We start from the raw sequence: 17,163 nt of genomic DNA, 5'->3' as shown, positions 1-17,163 counted from the left end.
CGGCCAAAGGAGGCATCAGCTGATGCCAGAACATCAATCTTGTAGAATTTTGAAAAGGTGTGCACTGACGACCAAGTCGCAGCCGTGCACACCTGGGCCACCGAGGCCTGATGCCGGAAGGCCCAGGACGCACTCACCGATCTGGTAGAGTGCACCTTGACAGGGAAGGGTGGTACCCGTTCCTTCAACGAACAGGCCTGTACAATTGTCTGTCTGATCCATTTTGCAATGGTCGCCGCAGACGCAGCCATACCCTTCCGAGGTCCCTCAGGAAGGACAAAGAGAATCTGATTTCCGAAAGGATTCGGTCGATGACAGGTAAACCCTGATCGCCCTGACAACATCCAAGGAATGCAGGGCAACCTCCTTAGGATGCTTAGGATTCGAACAGAGCAAAGGTAAAACAATGTCTTCATTGAGGTGAAAATCCGAAACCACCTTTGGAAGAAAGGACGGGTTATTTTGCAAGACCACCTTATCGCTATGAACCACCAGGTAAGGAGAGCGATAAGACAACGCCGCCAACTCCGACACTCTGCAAGCAGAAGTGATCGCCACCAGAAAGGCAACCTTTTTAGACAGCAGAGGTAACGAAATCTCCCTGATGTTTTCAAACGGGGACCGTTGTAACACGGATAGAACCAAGTTCAAGTCCCATGTAGGTAAGGGCTCCCTTCTAGGAGGGACCAAGTGACGCACACCTTGAATGAAGGTGCGAATAAAGGAATGAGACGCCACAGGGCGCTGGAAAAGAACAGCCAGAGCAGATACCTGGCCCTTAATCGTGGCCAACGCAAGGCGCTGGTCCACACCAGACTGGAGGAAAGCCAACACCCTCGCCACCGAGTATGAACGAGGAGAGAAGCCCCTGGACTTACACCAGGCAAAATAAGCTTTCCATGTACGGTAATAAATCTTACCAGAAGAGGCTTTTCTAGCCTTGATTAAAGTAGGAATGACCTCTGAGGAGAGACCATGCCGTTAAAGCCAGCGACTGTAAAGCAGGATGGAAGATCGGTCCCTGAGACAGGAGATCTTCTCGCATTGGCAGCCGCCATGGAGGCTCGACGGCCAGATGAACGATGTCCATGTACCTTGTTCAGCCGAGACGCGAACAGATCCACATCCGGGGATCCCCATCACGCACACAGTATTTAAAACACCTCCGAGTGCAGGGACCATTCCCCCAGGTCCAGTGTCTGGCGGCTCAGATAATCGGCCTGACAATTCTCTACACCCGGAATATAAACTGCCGATATCGCCGGGACATGAGTCTCGGCCCAAGACAGAATACCGGTCACTTCCTGGGCTGCCCGGGCACTCCTGGTGCCCCCTTGGTGGTTGATGTAAGCCACCGCAGTGGCATTGTCCGTCTGCACCCGTATAGGACGGCCCTGAAGACGATCTGACCAGTGGAGCAGGCACAGCCTGATCGCTCTCAATTCCAATATGTTTATCGGAAGGGAGCATTACTCCTCCAACCAAGTGCCCTGGGCAGACAAGTTGCCCAGGACGCCACCCCAGCCCGACAGGCTGGCATCTGTGGTTATCACAGTCCACTGAATTGGTCGGAAGGATTTTCCTTCCGACACAGCCGGGGACTGAAGCCACCACAAGAGATCCATTCTGGTCTGGCAACTCAGAGACACACTCAGGTCCAATGACTGAGGTAGCCTGTCCCACCTGGCCAGGACCTCCGCTTGGAGAGATCACGTGTGAAACTGTGCATATGGTATCGCCTCGAAGGCCGACACCATCAATCCCAGGGACCGCATACAGGTCCTGAGTGACGAGGATTCGTTGTCCCTGAGGGACCTGACCTCGTTCTGTAGGGTCCAGAGCTTGTCCTCCGGTAAGAATACCTTTGCTTGAGCAGAGTCTAGAACCATCCCCAAATATGGGAGACGAACTGAAGGAGACAAGGTCGACCGAACTCCTGGAGCGTCTGGACCGTAGTGGACAGATCACGCAGCAGGCTCTGACTGGCACTCGACCTTAGCAGGAGATCGTCCAGATATCCCAAGACCGCAATGCCCTGTGCCCGCAACAGGCCCAGAACAGGCGCCAATACTTTGGTAAAGACCCTTGGAGCCGAAGCGAGACCGAAAGGTAACGCCACAAACAGATAATGATCCTCCGCGATAGCGAATCGGAGGTACTGCTGATGACCCTCGAAAATGGGGATGTGCAGATACGCATCCTTCAGGTCAATAGAGGCCAGGAATTCTCCCAGATTCAGGGAGGCCACCACCGAACGGGGCGATTCCATGCGGAACTTTCGAACGTGCACGAAGCGGTTAAGAGCTTTTAAGTCTAGAATCGGACGCACTTTGCCCTCCTTTCTGGGCACAGTGAACAGATTCGAGTAAAACCCCCGAAACCTGTCCCGATGAGGTACCGGCACGATAACCCCCTGGGCGAGGAGATCCTGTACCGCTTGATGCAGGTCTTGTAACCGCCCCGTGAAAGAAATTCGATCTTGTACCCTGACCGAATAATTTCCTGAACCCACCTGTCCGTGATTCGGAGCAGCCAAGGTTGGAGGAAACCGCGCAAACGTCCCCCCACCCCTGAAATGGGTGAGGGCGACCCTTCAGGCAGAGGCGGACTGAGCCGCCGCCCCAGCTTGGCCGGATTTCTGTTTGCCGAGTCTGGCCACCTTGGCCCTTGAAAGATTTACCCTTGTTCTGTGCCTTGAAGGCACGAAAGGACCCCTGATTAGGCTTAAAGGGGGGGCCCCGCTTGCCGCGGAAAAACTTGCCCTTAGGATTCTGGGGCAGCAGAGTGCTCTTGCCCCCAGTGACTCCTTTAACCAATTCATCTAGGGAGTCCCCAAAAAGGCGAGACCCCGCATAGGGAATATTAGCCACCGTCTTCCTGGATTTCTGGTCAGCCGACCAGCTTTTCAACCAGATCAGCTGATTCACTGTGTGATGAAACTCTGCGGGGCAAGGAAAAACCTGCGCCGTCTTGCGGGTCCTGTGTGTACCAAAAGAGGACACAATGCCCAGGGGATTGGGCTCATCCTCTAAATGTAGTGTTTCTTTGATGGCAAGAATCAGCGCATCCATAGCTGCGCGTTCCTCGGGCGTCCCGGGGGGGAATCATCCACCCCTGCAACCTCCGCCTCCCCCTCAGACTCTTGCGGGTCCTGAGAAGAGCGAGACCCTGAAAGGGGCACGCTACCAACAGCAACCATGTCACCTTCAGAATCAGAAGAAAAAGAAATCCTAGGCCTCTTTCTAGCAGCACGTTCAGTCATCAGCACATCCATTTTGGACACCAAAGTCGCCACTACAGCAGCCAAATTAGTCAGGGTAGAGGATTCAGAGGAACCTGAATCCCCCACCAAAGCTGGAGGGAATTTGCTGTCCTGGGATTCCATTGCAAAAAGTTTTTTTTTTTTGTAAGGTACTGGCCCTTTAAGAGCGCCGCGGACCCCCGCAGCACACCGCTCCAATGACTGCAACCACAGACCCCCGCAGGGACAAACTGAAGCCAGGAAGATTGCACAAGGGAGAAAAGAAGGACAGCAGAACAGAGCCCCACAAGTGTGTTACCACCGCCGTCGGTCGCTCCTGAGAGGCCGGAGGCTGAACTGAGGCTATAGGCCAAGGAAAAATGGATGCCTATTGAAAGTAATGGGAGGCTTCGGTAAAATGGCCGCCGACATGTGCTCGGAACGATCGTTTGCCACACACAAAATGGCGCCGCAAAGCGCCAAAATACACTACATATCATGCTGTATAAGCGCCCATAGTGAAGCCAGACATGCTGCCCACACCTAAAATGGCAGACCTGCGGTTTTTAACCCCGCAGCGGTCGCCGCACATGTCTGTACCTCCAAGCACCCTAAAGTGACAACAGGAGAGGGACCCCCAAAACCCCACACAGCGCTGGCTGTGAGAGACAAAACTCCCGCAGGGACCGGGACCAGGGAGCCCAAAACGCACAGACATAGGGGACACCACAGACACACAGGACTGCCGACCCCAGACAGAGGCCCCACACAGAGTGTACTTACCTGTACCCGGTGGCGTGGGGTGCCTCATATCAAACGGGAAACCGCCCACCCTCAGATGGCAGGGGAGTGCCATCAGCCAAGAAAAACGCAGGACACTAGTAGTACATGGACGAACCGTGGATGTGTCCAGTGAGGTAGCCACCTCACAGGCTGCATCCCTGAGGACAGGGATGGGTCGTTTGCGAGGCCAGGGCGAACACATAGCTTGCTAAACGCTCGATGGCAGGCTGGGATTCCATCTGACCCTCTGTCCTGGAGAACCAGGACGATCAGTCCGATTCCCAGCTCTGCAAACGCCGTCTTCATCCGAAGATCCGACTAACTATCGCTGACAAAACAAACAGCTAGTAATGCAAAGAAAAAATGACATTTTTCAGAAAATAAATCCTAAAAGAAAAGAAGAAGGCTGAGACTGTAGCCTCAGCACAGGGAAGCCTATCTACTCCTTAGCTAGGCAGAAGACAAACTGAGTTGGGATGGCTATTGCAGTGGGGTATTGGACCAGTGGGACAACCCCTATGGGTGTGACTATGTAAATGCTTTGTTATGCCTAGCTATTCCTGCGGAGAGGAAGTCAATACCCCATTGGTGAAGACTGTATGAGTGGGCGGCGACTGTCGGAGGACGTAAGAGAAATAGGGTTTTTAATACAGAAATGTTGGCTTACTAAAAAGGATATCCATGTCCAGTACAGGTCCCTCTCAAAAAAATTAGCATATTGTGATAAAGTTCATTATTTTCTGTAATGTACTGATAAACATTAGACTTTCATATATAATTTAGATTCATTACACACAACTGAAGTAGTGCAAGCCTTTTATTGTTTTAATATTGATGATTTTGGCATACAGCTCATGAAAACCCAAAATTCCTATCTCAAAAAATTAGCATATCATGAAAAGGTTCTCTAAACAAGCTATTAACCTAATCATCTGAATCATCTAATTAACTCTAAACACCTGCAAAAGATTCCTGAGGCTTTTAAAAACTCCCAGCCTGGTTCATTACTCAAAACCGCAATCATGGGTAAGACTGCCGACCTGACTGCTTTCCAGAAGGCCATCATTGACACCCTCAAGCAAGAGGGTAAGACACAGAAAGAAATTTCTGAACGAATAGGCTGTTCCCAGAGTGCTGTATCAAGGCACCTCAGTGGGAAGTCTGTGGGAAGGAAAAAGTGTGGCAGAAAACGCTGCACAACGAGAAGAGGTGACCGGACCCTGAGGAAGACTGGGAAGAGGGAAATGCCAAAATGCCTGAAGTCCAGTGTCAAGTACCCACAGTCAGTGATAGTCTGGGGTGCCATGTCAGCTGCTGGTGTTGGTCCACTGTGTTTAATCAAGGTAAGGGTCAATGCAGCTAGCTATCAGGAGATTTTGGAGCACTTCATGCTTCCATCTGCTGAAAAGCTTAATGGAGATGAAGATTTCATTTTTCAGCACGACCTGGCACCTGCTCACAGTGCCAAAACCACTGGTAAATGGTTTACTGACCATGGTATTACTGTGCTCAATTGGCCTGCCAACTCTCCTGACCTGAACCCCATAGAGAATCTGTGGGATGTTGTGAAGAGAAAGTTGAGAGACGCAAGACCCAACACTCTGGATGAGCTCAAGGCCGCTATCGAAGCATCCTGGGCCTCCATAACACCTCAGCAGTGCCACAGGCTGATTGCCTCCATGCCACGCCGCATTGAAGCAGTCATTTCTGCAAAAGGATTCCCGACCAAGTATTGAATGCATAACTGAACATAATTTTTTGAAGGATGACTTTTTTTGTATTAAAAACACTTTTCTTTTATTGGTCGGATGAAATATGCAAATTTTTTTTAGATAGGAATTTTGGGTTTTCATGAGCTGTATGCCAAAATCATCAATATTAAAAACAATAAAAGGCTTGCACTACTTCAGTTGTGTGTAATGAATCTAAAATATATGAAAGTCTAATGTTTATCAGTACATTACAGAAAATAATGAACTTCATCACAATATGCTAATTTTTTGAGAGGGACCTGTATAGTATGCACTGTGGAAACTTCACACTGGACCTCATGCATGATTTGGGGAGCCATATCATCTGCAAGTCCAAAGTCAGAGCAGCTCTACCAGGAATTCTAGAGCAGGTCATGCTTCCCTCTGCTGACCAGCTTTGAGGAGAAGCAGATTTAATTTTCCAGCAGAATTTGGCACCTGCCCACACTGCCAAAAGTACCAATACCTGGTTTAATGATCATGGTATCACTGTGCTTGATTGGCCAGCAAACTCACCTGACCTAAACCCCATAGAGAATCTGTCAAGAGGAAGATGAGAGACACCAGACCCAACAATGAAGATGATGAGCTGAAAGCCACTATCGAAGAAATCTTGGCTTCCATAACACCTTAGCAGTGCCACAGGCTGATCACCTCCACGCCACGCCACATTGATGCAGTAATTCATGCAAAAGGAGCCCTGACCAAGTATTGCGTGCATACTATACTGTACATGGACTAACTTTTCAGTAAGCCAAGATTTCTGTATTAAAAGCCTATTTTTTTTTTTTTTTATTGGTCTTATGTACTATACTAATTTTGGGAGATACTGAATTTTGGGTTTTTGCTAGCAGTAAGGCATAATCATCAAAATTAAAATAAAGAAATGCTTGAAATATATGCGTTATGTGTAACGCATCCATATAAAACTGGATTTTTGTAAGAACTTACCGTAAAATCCTTTTCTCTGAAGTTTGACAGATGCAGCTCTGCTTAATCATAGACTATAAGGTTATGCTCCACCCACAAGAGATAGGCACTAGGTGGAAAAAAGGCTTGTCCACGCCTATAGGGGCTGTCCCAGCAAGCAGAATCCCTCAGGCTCTGCTATACTCAAACAGTTGTGCTGCAAGCAGTGACAGAAAAAGACCCCATAACTGAAAAGTAGAGGGGCAGGTGCTGAGTCTGTCGATGAACTAAAAATCCAGTTTTCTCTATCATTCATCAACAGATGCAGCTCTGCTTAATCAGAGACTATAGGGATGTCCCAAAGCTGTAAAAACATAAGGGGTGGGAACCAAAGCTGTAAAAACATAAGTGGTGGGAACAAGACAAACAAAAAAACCTGAATGCCCCAATGGTCAAATGTAGCCAACCAGGTAAAACAGAGCTCAACCAGAAACAACAGGAGCTCCCCCGGAACGAACCCTCAAAGAGAAACCAAAAAAAAGGGGGCTCTCTCATACTGCAGCCTGCAAAACCTTGCGGCCAAAAGAAGCATCCTCTGATGCCAGCACATCTACCTTGTAGTGTCCGAGGCAGGGGAAACCCTTGCCAAGGCTGAATGCAGAGTCAGGCCAAGGTACTCCAGTCTCAGGACCTGTAAAATGAGGTTGCTGCGCTCAAATAATGATTTAAAGAGACAAATAATCCAAAATATTGATGTGAAAAAAGGGTGTGTGTGACAATTCAGTCTGTAACAACATATAAAGTCCTTTAAAAAGGACCAGAGTCAAGGGGATTTTTTTAAATTGATTTTCCATCTGAACTCTTGTAGAGTTCCAACAGTGACCTCCAGATTCTCCAACAGAACCGAATGAGAGACCGTTCTCAACAAGAGATCGTCCAGGTATCCCAGTAACACAATCCCCCTCCGGTGCAGCAATGCGAACACCGGAGCCGGAACCTTGGTAAACAACCTTGGAGCGGAGGCGAGACCAAAGGGTAATGCCAATAATTGAGAATGCCCTCTCCGCTACCGCAAAGCGAAGAAACCGCTAGTGTCCAGCGTAGATAGGGATGTCCACTACCGTACGGATGGACTCCATTCCGAAACCTCTGTACCTGCACAAAGTGGTTCAGGGCTTTGAGATCTAGGATGGGGCGCACCTTGCCTTCTTTTCTGGGCACGGTGAACAGGTTTGAATAAAACCCCTGAAAGCGTTCCGAAGCTGAAACCGGCACAATCATCCCTTTGCGACAGCAAGTCGTGTCCACAGAGGCTCCAAATAGCTTCTCCCCCGTAATAGGGAGATCAGCAACAGCTTTTTCTTTTTTAGAAGCCTCGTCAGACGACCAGCATTTCAGTCATATCAGGCGTCTAATAGCAACCCCCACTGCTGACGTCCTGGCCACCAATAAGGCCAAGTCCAGGGACGTATCACACATGAACATCAGGGCTTGGACCAACTGGTCTAACAGTTCCAGAACCACAGGGGGAAGATGTGTCGTTTTCAAGTTACTCTTCAGCAACTTCACCCATTCAATAGCAGTCTGTGCTATGAGAACTTTCACAAAGTTAGCTTTTAACATTTGACCTGTCACCACATGTAAATGGCGGGATAAGGATTCCACCCGTCTATCCACGGAATCCGAAAAGGTCGGCGACTCTTCTACCGGCACCAGAGTCGCTTTTTTCAACCTGGCCACCAGGGAATCTTCGGTGGTACAGCCCACATGGTATCCACTGCCTCCACAAAGGGAGAACGGCGTGCAAAACGCTTAGGCACCACCAGCATGTGCTTAATGCGTCGCCATTGTTCATCCACAATAGAGTGAAACAAGTCAGGCCAAGGGAATACTTTATTAGATTTGTGATATTTGCGGGAGCCAAAAGACACCTGCGTACCTGACGCTGTGGGTTCATCAGCCATTTTAAGAGTTTCCCGCACAGAAACTATCACATTTTCCACCAAGGCACGTTCTCGCGCGACAGTGGAGGAGGATAGATCCTCTTCACCATCAGAATGTGAAGACACAGTCCCCTCAGGGTGGTGTGTGTCTGCGGCAACCATATCTTTGTCAGAATCCAAAGATCCTGCAGATTGAGGGGAGGACGTTTGTAGCCAACAGCACCAGAAAAAACCGACTGCACTTTTGACATGAAGCTTTGCAGAAAAACCGCAATCTCTGGCTGCAATCGCGAGCCGGGAGGGTCCTACAGTCATTTCCAGGGGGTCTGCAGAGGGATATTTTATCCCGGGACTCCATTTGCAAACAAAAAAAAAAAAAAAAATTTTGTGAACTGTCCCTTTAAGACCGCACAAAATGCGGTCTCCCCGTTATTGCTGCGGACCCCAAAAACCTGAGCAATGTCCAAATATAGCAGCGTGAAACCTACAGGGAACCCCCAGAAACTTTCCTGGTCAGCGTCAAAACGAAATTAACACAGAACAAACAGGAAGAGGAAGCAACTCTGCCTCAAGCATAGACAAAAATGCCAGTCCTGCCTCCGGACCACAAGAAAATGGCTGCTATACATTCTCAAATGGGGAATTTCAGAAAATGGCTGCCCATACAAACTAATGGGAACACAGAGGTCATGAACCAAGGCAAAATGGCGGCCCCCCATGTGGTCTCCAGGACCCCCAAAAGGGTTCCCAGAACAAAAGGCAAGGACCCCCCCCCCCAGACAATCCATCCCCCACAAATATGTGCCGAAAACCAGACGCACTATTACCGCCCCCCCCACACGGTGAAAACCCACAAGGGGGGGCAAGGGGTACGCCAGTTAGGCTACTGGGGTGCCAGGGAAACGAGGGAGCCCCTAAGGTCCCACCATTCCAGGAAAGGGGCCTGCCCACCTCGCGACCTCCAGTGGTAGTGGGGGGAACATGTTACTCACCATACTGCAGGACCAGGCGGGCGGGATGGGGGTGCTGTTAGCCAAGGGAAGGCTGCGACTCAGGGCATTCCAGGTCATCTGCTTTTGGGCGAGATGATCCACTCGCAGGCTCGTCTCCATCCATCGGGGCACTGTCGTGGCGAGGCCTAGTACTGGACTTTAACCTGCTCACGCTTGATGGCCAGGCTGGTAGACCTTAAGGATCTAGATTATTCAGTACGAAAACCACAGCCGACTGTTTGCTTGTAGTTCCTCTGGATCTTGGTCCTCAGGAACTAACTAGAAAAAAAAAAAAAATCACAAACTTCCCCTGTTATAGCTAAGACCAAAGTCACAGCAGGGAACTAGGTCCTATCCCTGTCACTAGGCAGAACAGCCTAGTTATAGCAGAGCCTGAGGGGTTATGACGGCTGGGAAAGCCCCTGTAGGCGTGGACAAGCCTTTTTTCCACCTAGTGCCTATCCCTAGTGCGAGGAGCATAACCCTATAGTCTATGATTAAGCAGAGCTGCGTCTGTCGATGAACGATGAGAAAAAGGGAGTTTCACTTTTTCCATTTGAAGTACTGAAATAAATGAACTTTTTGATGGTATTCTAATTGTTTGAGATGCACTTGTATATAGGCAGAGTTTGCCATCCTGAAAATGCTATATGCCTGGCTGACACACTGATGCTCTGCCTTCATTGTTTTCAAGGTCACTGACCATAAACAAGTATTATATAAACTAGGAATTCCTGATCTGCATCGGCCCCAGTGACTTGAAGAATTGAAGAAGAAGAATTGAAATCAGACTATCAGCATGATGGCAAAGCAACATGAATTGTCAGGAGTGGTCTGCAACAGTGGCCTCTGTGTTTCTACTGTGATCAATTTCCTTTGAATATGATCTATAGTATACTGCGATCACGAGTCAAGAAACAGAAACAACCTGTTAAAATGTTGAATGTTTCAGGTACTTGCTGGTATCATGCACTGATGCAAAATAAATACAATTACGAAAATAAAAAAAAGGTACCTGAGTTTTCCTCCATAATGTTAAGACCTTCAATGGCAGCTGAAGCCAACAAAGGAGGCAGAGAGGCTGAGAAGCAGTAGCCTTGTCCAGAAAGTCTCTGCAATAATTTAGGTTTGAACATTACATCACAATATGGATATTTAAAATGCTGCCCAGTCCCTTTCATAGCAGAAGCATTAATATTGAGCAATATGCTATTCATACAATGCCTTATAAAGTACTCATACTATGATCTCCAAATAATTAAAAGGGAAATATTTGTTTCTTTGCTTACTAGGATAGATAGGCTAAATGAATAAATTCCTGACTCATAAGGGTTTAATTACTAAAGGCAAATTAATTTGCCCCATTTAGTGAATGAGGTGAAACACTGCTGACTGCCATCATGTGCAAGCAAAAATGGTTTTTATTTTTCTCATATGTGATTGGATATTCTTTGCAAAGTAAAACCTCCCCATAATTATCAAGGATCTGAGACATATTTCCTTGCAAAAGTGAAAAGCCTATTTGCTTTTAATAAATCTGTGCCATATACTCTAGGCTGCTTAGGCAGCAGGGGATCACCAGCTGGGCATCACTATCCAGGAACAGTGGCCTATACCCAGGGGTGTGTGTCTGATGAGTTCAGACTTAGGTTTGTCAAAATATTTATCATTATGCCTTAGGGCAGGGGTCGGCAGCCCCTAGCACACGTGCCAGACATGGAGCATTTATAATTGCAAGTAAAGGAAGCCTGGAACATTCACCACTCACTCCTCAGCAAAGCTGGCTGGTGGTTGCAGCTGGCTACACGGAAGGGAGCATAGCTGGATCTGTCTCACCTAATGTCCCGCCCACCTCACTCGGCTTGTCTACATACGTCACTGAAGCAGTGTTGAGCATGGCTGGATCGAGAGGGAGCTGTGCCACCACTTTTTCCATGGAAGCAGTGCTTGGGTCATTAAACTCTTTCACAGACACAGGCTTGGTCTGCATAGTGTATAGCTGGCTGTTGTAGTTCTGAAAAGTAAAATCCCCAGATCGGAAAGGCAGCACAGCTGCAACAGCTAGCTACTCACTGTGAAAATTGAGGTGGTCTCTAAAAAGGATCAGATCTCCTTTGTGTGCAGCGTGGTGACGAGAGCTCTATTGAGTGCCCTGCCAGCAGTGACTCTATTCTCTGACCAATGCGCTGCTGACTCCACCTTCTTTCATGCGAACTTCGTCCCATGCCCTGCTGACTTCATCCCTGACTCCACCTGAGGTCTAACGTACATGAATTGGGATGATCTGAGGTGTGAAGGTGAAAAGCTCAACATTCATTTTTTACAATTGTTTAATTAGCTTACAGCATTTATTTTACCTTATACGCCCCCAAGCTTGCAGACTAACACTATATGTGGACGTTAGGCCTAAAATATAACTAAAGAAATGAATACATTTCTGTGAATAGCACTTGAGTAACAGTAACCACTGTTAACATGTCTCAGATCCTTGCTGCAGAGGATGATTTTAAGTAGTATGCTGCAGAGAATGAGAAATTGGGTATTTATCCAAGGCAGAGGGATTTTTTTTTTTCTTTTCTTTTTACAATATGTACTCAAATGCTTCTATATTATTTTTTGCAAGCAGGTTAAACTTTAAATGAATACAAACCTGGTGATCAATAACAAATGACCGGCCACAGCAAAAACCTCCGATAGAAGCCAAAGCATTCTCCATGTTTGCACTGATCAAATCAATGTCATCAATCTACGGAAAGGAATAGAAATAGTTGATCTCTCTTTTATGCAATCAACCGATTAAGATGATCACTGGTCTTTATTACTCAAATTCTATCTACCGTTAATGCAGAAACTGGTGGTCTGAACGCCCAAATACAGGTCATATAAATAATTAGCCAGGTCTGCTGAAGGGGAGAATAAAGGTTCAGGTAGGTTAAGACTGATCACATTTTCCCAAATGCTAATGTCTTGAGCCCCCCCGCAGTAGATATCATTGGTGGTACCATTTCAGTATGGGTCTATTTTAAGGGATCTTTAGCCACTTCTCTTTGTCAAGAACAAAAATGAGTTACAGTGGATAACATGGTGTTCAGAGTCTGTAAAACAAACTTAAATACCAGAACAAAATTTATTAGTCACACAAAGCGGATGGAAGACAGGATTGGCATTTTTTTTTAATTTTTATTTTTGTTTTGTTTTTGGATGGGATAATAGTGGGTATCTGAATTTTTTTCACAGTTGAATATCCTTTTTATTGCCGATAAAGAGTGAGGCAAAGTGAATTGTGACTTTTTTTTATTTCAAGTAGTTGATTTAAGTACAATACACTGAAAACAGAACTACTCTAAAACAGCTTAAGTTTGTACAGTAGATCCAACTAGATCTAGAAATTACTTTCCACAAAAAAACAGACCCAACAGTTTGCTGAAAAGGAAATTTGTGACAATGCCATAAGGCCGGAAGCTTTCTACTGCAAATAATAACTCTATAAATCAGTTTTAATTGGCTAGGGATCAATGCTGGCAGCTTTGGATTACAGATTTATAGAACACTTCTTTTGGAGACCCCATCGCTTACCTACACTTAGTAAGGATTTATAACTAGGGTTCATACGTTAAATAATGACTGTTTTGTGTAAAAGTTCCAGAGAGCACTGAACCAGTTTTCCAGCCAGTTTCAAGGCATACATGGGTCTACACTGTTCTTCATGAGAACACAAATGGACTGAAAAGTAATTTAATGGCCATAAAATTGATATCAATTTCCTTTGCTGAAAGAAAAATGAAGTCACATTCTTAATTTGAAAAATTTCTACTTTGTTAATGCCTGGAAACACATTTTAAAAGCAATAGTTTCTTTAGCAGTCTTTTCTAGAGGAACATACATGCAAGAATTCTATTAAAAAAATTACATCTGTTGTTCCACTGTTTTATTCCTTATTGTGAGCCCAGAAACTGTGCTAAGTTACAAGAAGCTAAGACTAGTATTTTAGTATTTCATTATTTTCACTTTCTTTTCAGTCACTCATTTGCTTTTTTTCTTGTATATACATATTGTCAGCGTTTTTTAAACTGCTTCTGTTTATCGGCAGTGCGCTTTTAAATTTTTTTTTTTATTTATTATTTTTACACTGTCGCTTTACATTTTTAAAACCACTTTTATGGTTATCACAGGGAATATAAATGTTCTAGCAGCTAATTAGTTGCTAGAATTTCTTTTTTCAAAGAAAAGCTCAAAAATATAAAAAATAAAGTCGCTGGGGGTGAAGTGGTTAATTGATAAAAATAAACGATTATAATTTCTATGTCTGAAAGTATCCTTAATTCACAGCATTTTTTCACACCTGCTTAAAACTTTTGAACAGTAGTGAATGTCATGGACACACAAACAACCAACAAGATTCAGAATGTATAACAGCTAATAAAGCCTGGGAATCATGTGTGGTCCTCAGATAACAAAGACATTCTGAAACTTTCCCAAATACAGCTTCAATATTTAAAAAAACTTTCCCAAATAGAGACCCATATATTTAAAGCAATGAATCCATTCCATCTCTGACTTCTGAAGATTCAGGGCCTAGACAAAGCTTTAAAAAGGTCTGGATGGTTCGAGCTGCATTTCCATCCAGGACCTGTGCCAACCGCTCCCTTAAAAGAAGGTTGTTTAGATATTGCAAAATGGGTTTGCCTTGTGAGCATAACAAAACTAGCACAGTGGACAGAACCTTGGTAAATACTCAAAGGTGAAGAGGCAAGGCTGAATATTAAAATCACAATTTGAAGTGCTGGAGCTAAACAGCAAAGCGAAGGAATAACTGATGCGCTGAAAAAAGCAAATAAAGCATTCTGGATTTCCGCAGAGGTCAGAAAGAGATGCTATGACAAGCCTTGTGGTTTCAATGTGGAATTTTGGGCCTGAATAAAGACATTTAGGGCCAGAATATTCAAGAAGCGTCCTCTTTTGGTTTGGGAAAAAACACTGGCAATAGTTTTGAGCAGAACCTCTGAAACTATTCAACTACAGGCCATGACTCCCTGTTCTAAAAAGTTCCACAAAGGCTGCGTGGAGATCTGCCAATTTGTGTGGTTGCATAGGTAAGTTGGAAGACACGAACCAGGTGCTCAGAGTGGAATTTTAGCTTGTATCCCCTGGAAACCACTTCCCACGGTTGTTTGAATGTCCAAAAGCTAACCAATATTCTTCCATATGTGGAGGGTGCACTTTACGCGGGAGAAAAATGTATCTCAAAATTTAAGGGACTTAGAAGTCCAGGGTTTGTGGGTGGATTGGGTGTGAAGCTTTGGCTTGGCTTTTGAGGTTGAGGCCAGATGAGGGATGAGCTTTCCCAGGCTGAGCCCTAGCTTTTTTTCTGCTGGGGCAAATGGGTATTCTTCCACCCTGTCCCTCAAAGGTCACAACTAATAGGTGTTTTTTGCATCCCATTCCAAAGCCCAACACTCACTCTTGTTTACTGACAGAACACGCATATGGGAAAGGAGATGGGAGACCCTGAACAATCTGTCCATGCAGTATTTTGGCTAACACACATACACTATATTACCAAAAGTACTGAGATGCCTGCCTTTAAAACACACATTTAATGGCATCCCAGTCTTAGTCTGTAGCGTTCAATATTGTGTTGGCCCACCATTTGCCATTTTTCAACTCTAAAGGGAAGGCTGTCCATAAGATGTAGATTATGTCTATGGGAATGTTTGACCATTCATCCAGAAGCGCATTTGTAAAGTCAGGCACTGATGGAGAGAAGGCCTGGCTCGCAGTCTGCGCTCTAATCCATCCAAAAGGTGTTTTATCAGGTTGAGGTCAGGACTCTGCAGGCCAGTCAAGTTCCTCTACCCCAAACTCGCTCATCCATGTCTTTTTGGACCTTGCTTTGTGCACTTGTCAAAAACATTTGTTGGAGAAGGCATTCTGGTGTAGAGTTGTTTTTCAGGGGTAGGGGTTGGGCTTGGCCCCTTAGTTCCACTGAAGGGAACTCTTAAGGCATCAGCATACCAAGACATTGTGGACAATTCCATGCTCCCAACGTGGGCACAGTTTGTGGGATGGAGGAACTTGACTGGCCTGCACAGACTCTTGACCTTAACCCAATAGAACATCTCTGGGACAAATTAGAGCGCAGACTGCGAGCCAGGCCTTCTACCAACATCAGTGCCTGACCTCACAAATGCGCTTCTGGAAGAATGGTCAACCATTCCCATAGACGCACTCCTAAACCTGGTGGACAGTCTTCCCAGAAGAGTTGAAGCGGTTATAGCTGAAAAGGGTGGGCCGACTCAAACTTGAATCCTACGGACTAAGACTGGGATGCTATTAAAGTTCATGTGCGCATAAAGGCAGATGTCCCAATACTTTTGGTAATATAGTGTATGTGGGGAGCTTCACAATGCAGAGACAAGTGTTGCATTTCCGAATAGCCCTACAATTGTTCAATTCAGTGGGGTCCGAGTATGTCGTGCAAAGCTATTGCGGAAGAAGTACAGATCCAGATTGCTGCATATATAGACCAGCTCAAGCAGTTTGCAGAGAAATTTAAATTGAGGAATTAAGGTAATCTTGATAGAAGAAAAAATGGGATTTTTGACGCGATTTGCCCTCCTTCTGTGGAACGGTAAACAGGTTTGAATAGAACCCTCAAAAGCGTTCCTGATGAGGAACCGGTACAATCATGCCTTGTGACAGCATATCCCAAATCGCTGCCTGTAGCCCCGCAAGGCGGCCTAGGGACAGCTGAAGATTAGAGGGAAAAAATCTGTCTGGCGGACGGGAACGAAACTATCTTGTACCCAAACTAAATGACCTTGTGGACCCACCTGTCGTGCAACAGTGAGGTCCAAAGATCAGGGAAGAAACGGAGACGCCCCCCACCCCTGAATTGGGTGGGGGCACCCCTTCAGGCAGAAGGGGTCTGCTTTGAGGTGCTGGAGGCAGAGGATTTCGGCTTACCAGCCCACCGTTTCCCAGATCCTTTTCCGCCCGAAGTCTGTTTGGTTTTCTGCGACACGGTCGCACGAAAAAGACGCTTCTGGGCTGTAAAGGAAGGACCTCGCTTAGGCGAGGGAGACTTACCCTTAGTTGGGTGAGGAAGAAGTGTGCTCTTTCCCCCAAAGACCATCTTGATTAAGTCATCCAAGGAGGAACCAAAAAGGCGAGCACCCTGAAAGGAAGATCTGCCAAAAGCTTCTTAGAAGCCTGGTCGGCCGACCGGGACTTTAGCCAGATCGCACGTCTGATGAGCACACTTTCCACTGACGTCTGTGATAATTGGTCAGCGAGTTCCAGGGCAGATGACGGTAACGGGGTTACCGTCCGTGCCTCTCTCAGAGCCTTTACCCATTCAAACATAGTCTGGTAGACTGGTAGTCAGGGCAGGCCTGAGAATAGATCCCACTACCGTATACAGGTGTCGGGATAAGACCTCAATACATCTGTCAACCGGATCAGGGAGAGATGAGGATTCTGCCACCGGTAAAACCGTGGCCTTGTGACAACCGCATATCTGGGGGGACCGTCCATTTGCGCAA

General features: G+C 46.3%; 1 protein-coding gene across 1 annotated transcript in view; it reads right to left on the bottom strand.

Moving 5' to 3' along the window:
- The window catches only part of SPTLC1 (serine palmitoyltransferase long chain base subunit 1), a 193,476-nt gene that overhangs the window by 35,867 nt on the left and 140,446 nt on the right, over nucleotides 1-17,163 (bottom strand). Inside the window, exons 10-11 of the mRNA XM_082259354.1 lie at nucleotides 12,270-12,365; nucleotides 10,635-10,731 (exon numbers count right to left, since the gene is read on the bottom strand). Of these exons, the coding sequence (XP_082115480.1) occupies nucleotides 10,635-10,731; nucleotides 12,270-12,365 (193 nt within the window). The remainder of the gene's footprint in view (nucleotides 1-10,634; nucleotides 10,732-12,269; nucleotides 12,366-17,163) is intronic.

The sequence above is a fragment of the Pelophylax lessonae genome (genome assembly GCF_965119305.1).
Source record: "Pelophylax lessonae genome assembly, chromosome: 1".
NCBI classification, from domain to species: domain Eukaryota; kingdom Metazoa; phylum Chordata; class Amphibia; order Anura; family Ranidae; genus Pelophylax; species Pelophylax lessonae.
This window is presented reverse-complemented; position numbering and strand designations above follow the sequence as displayed.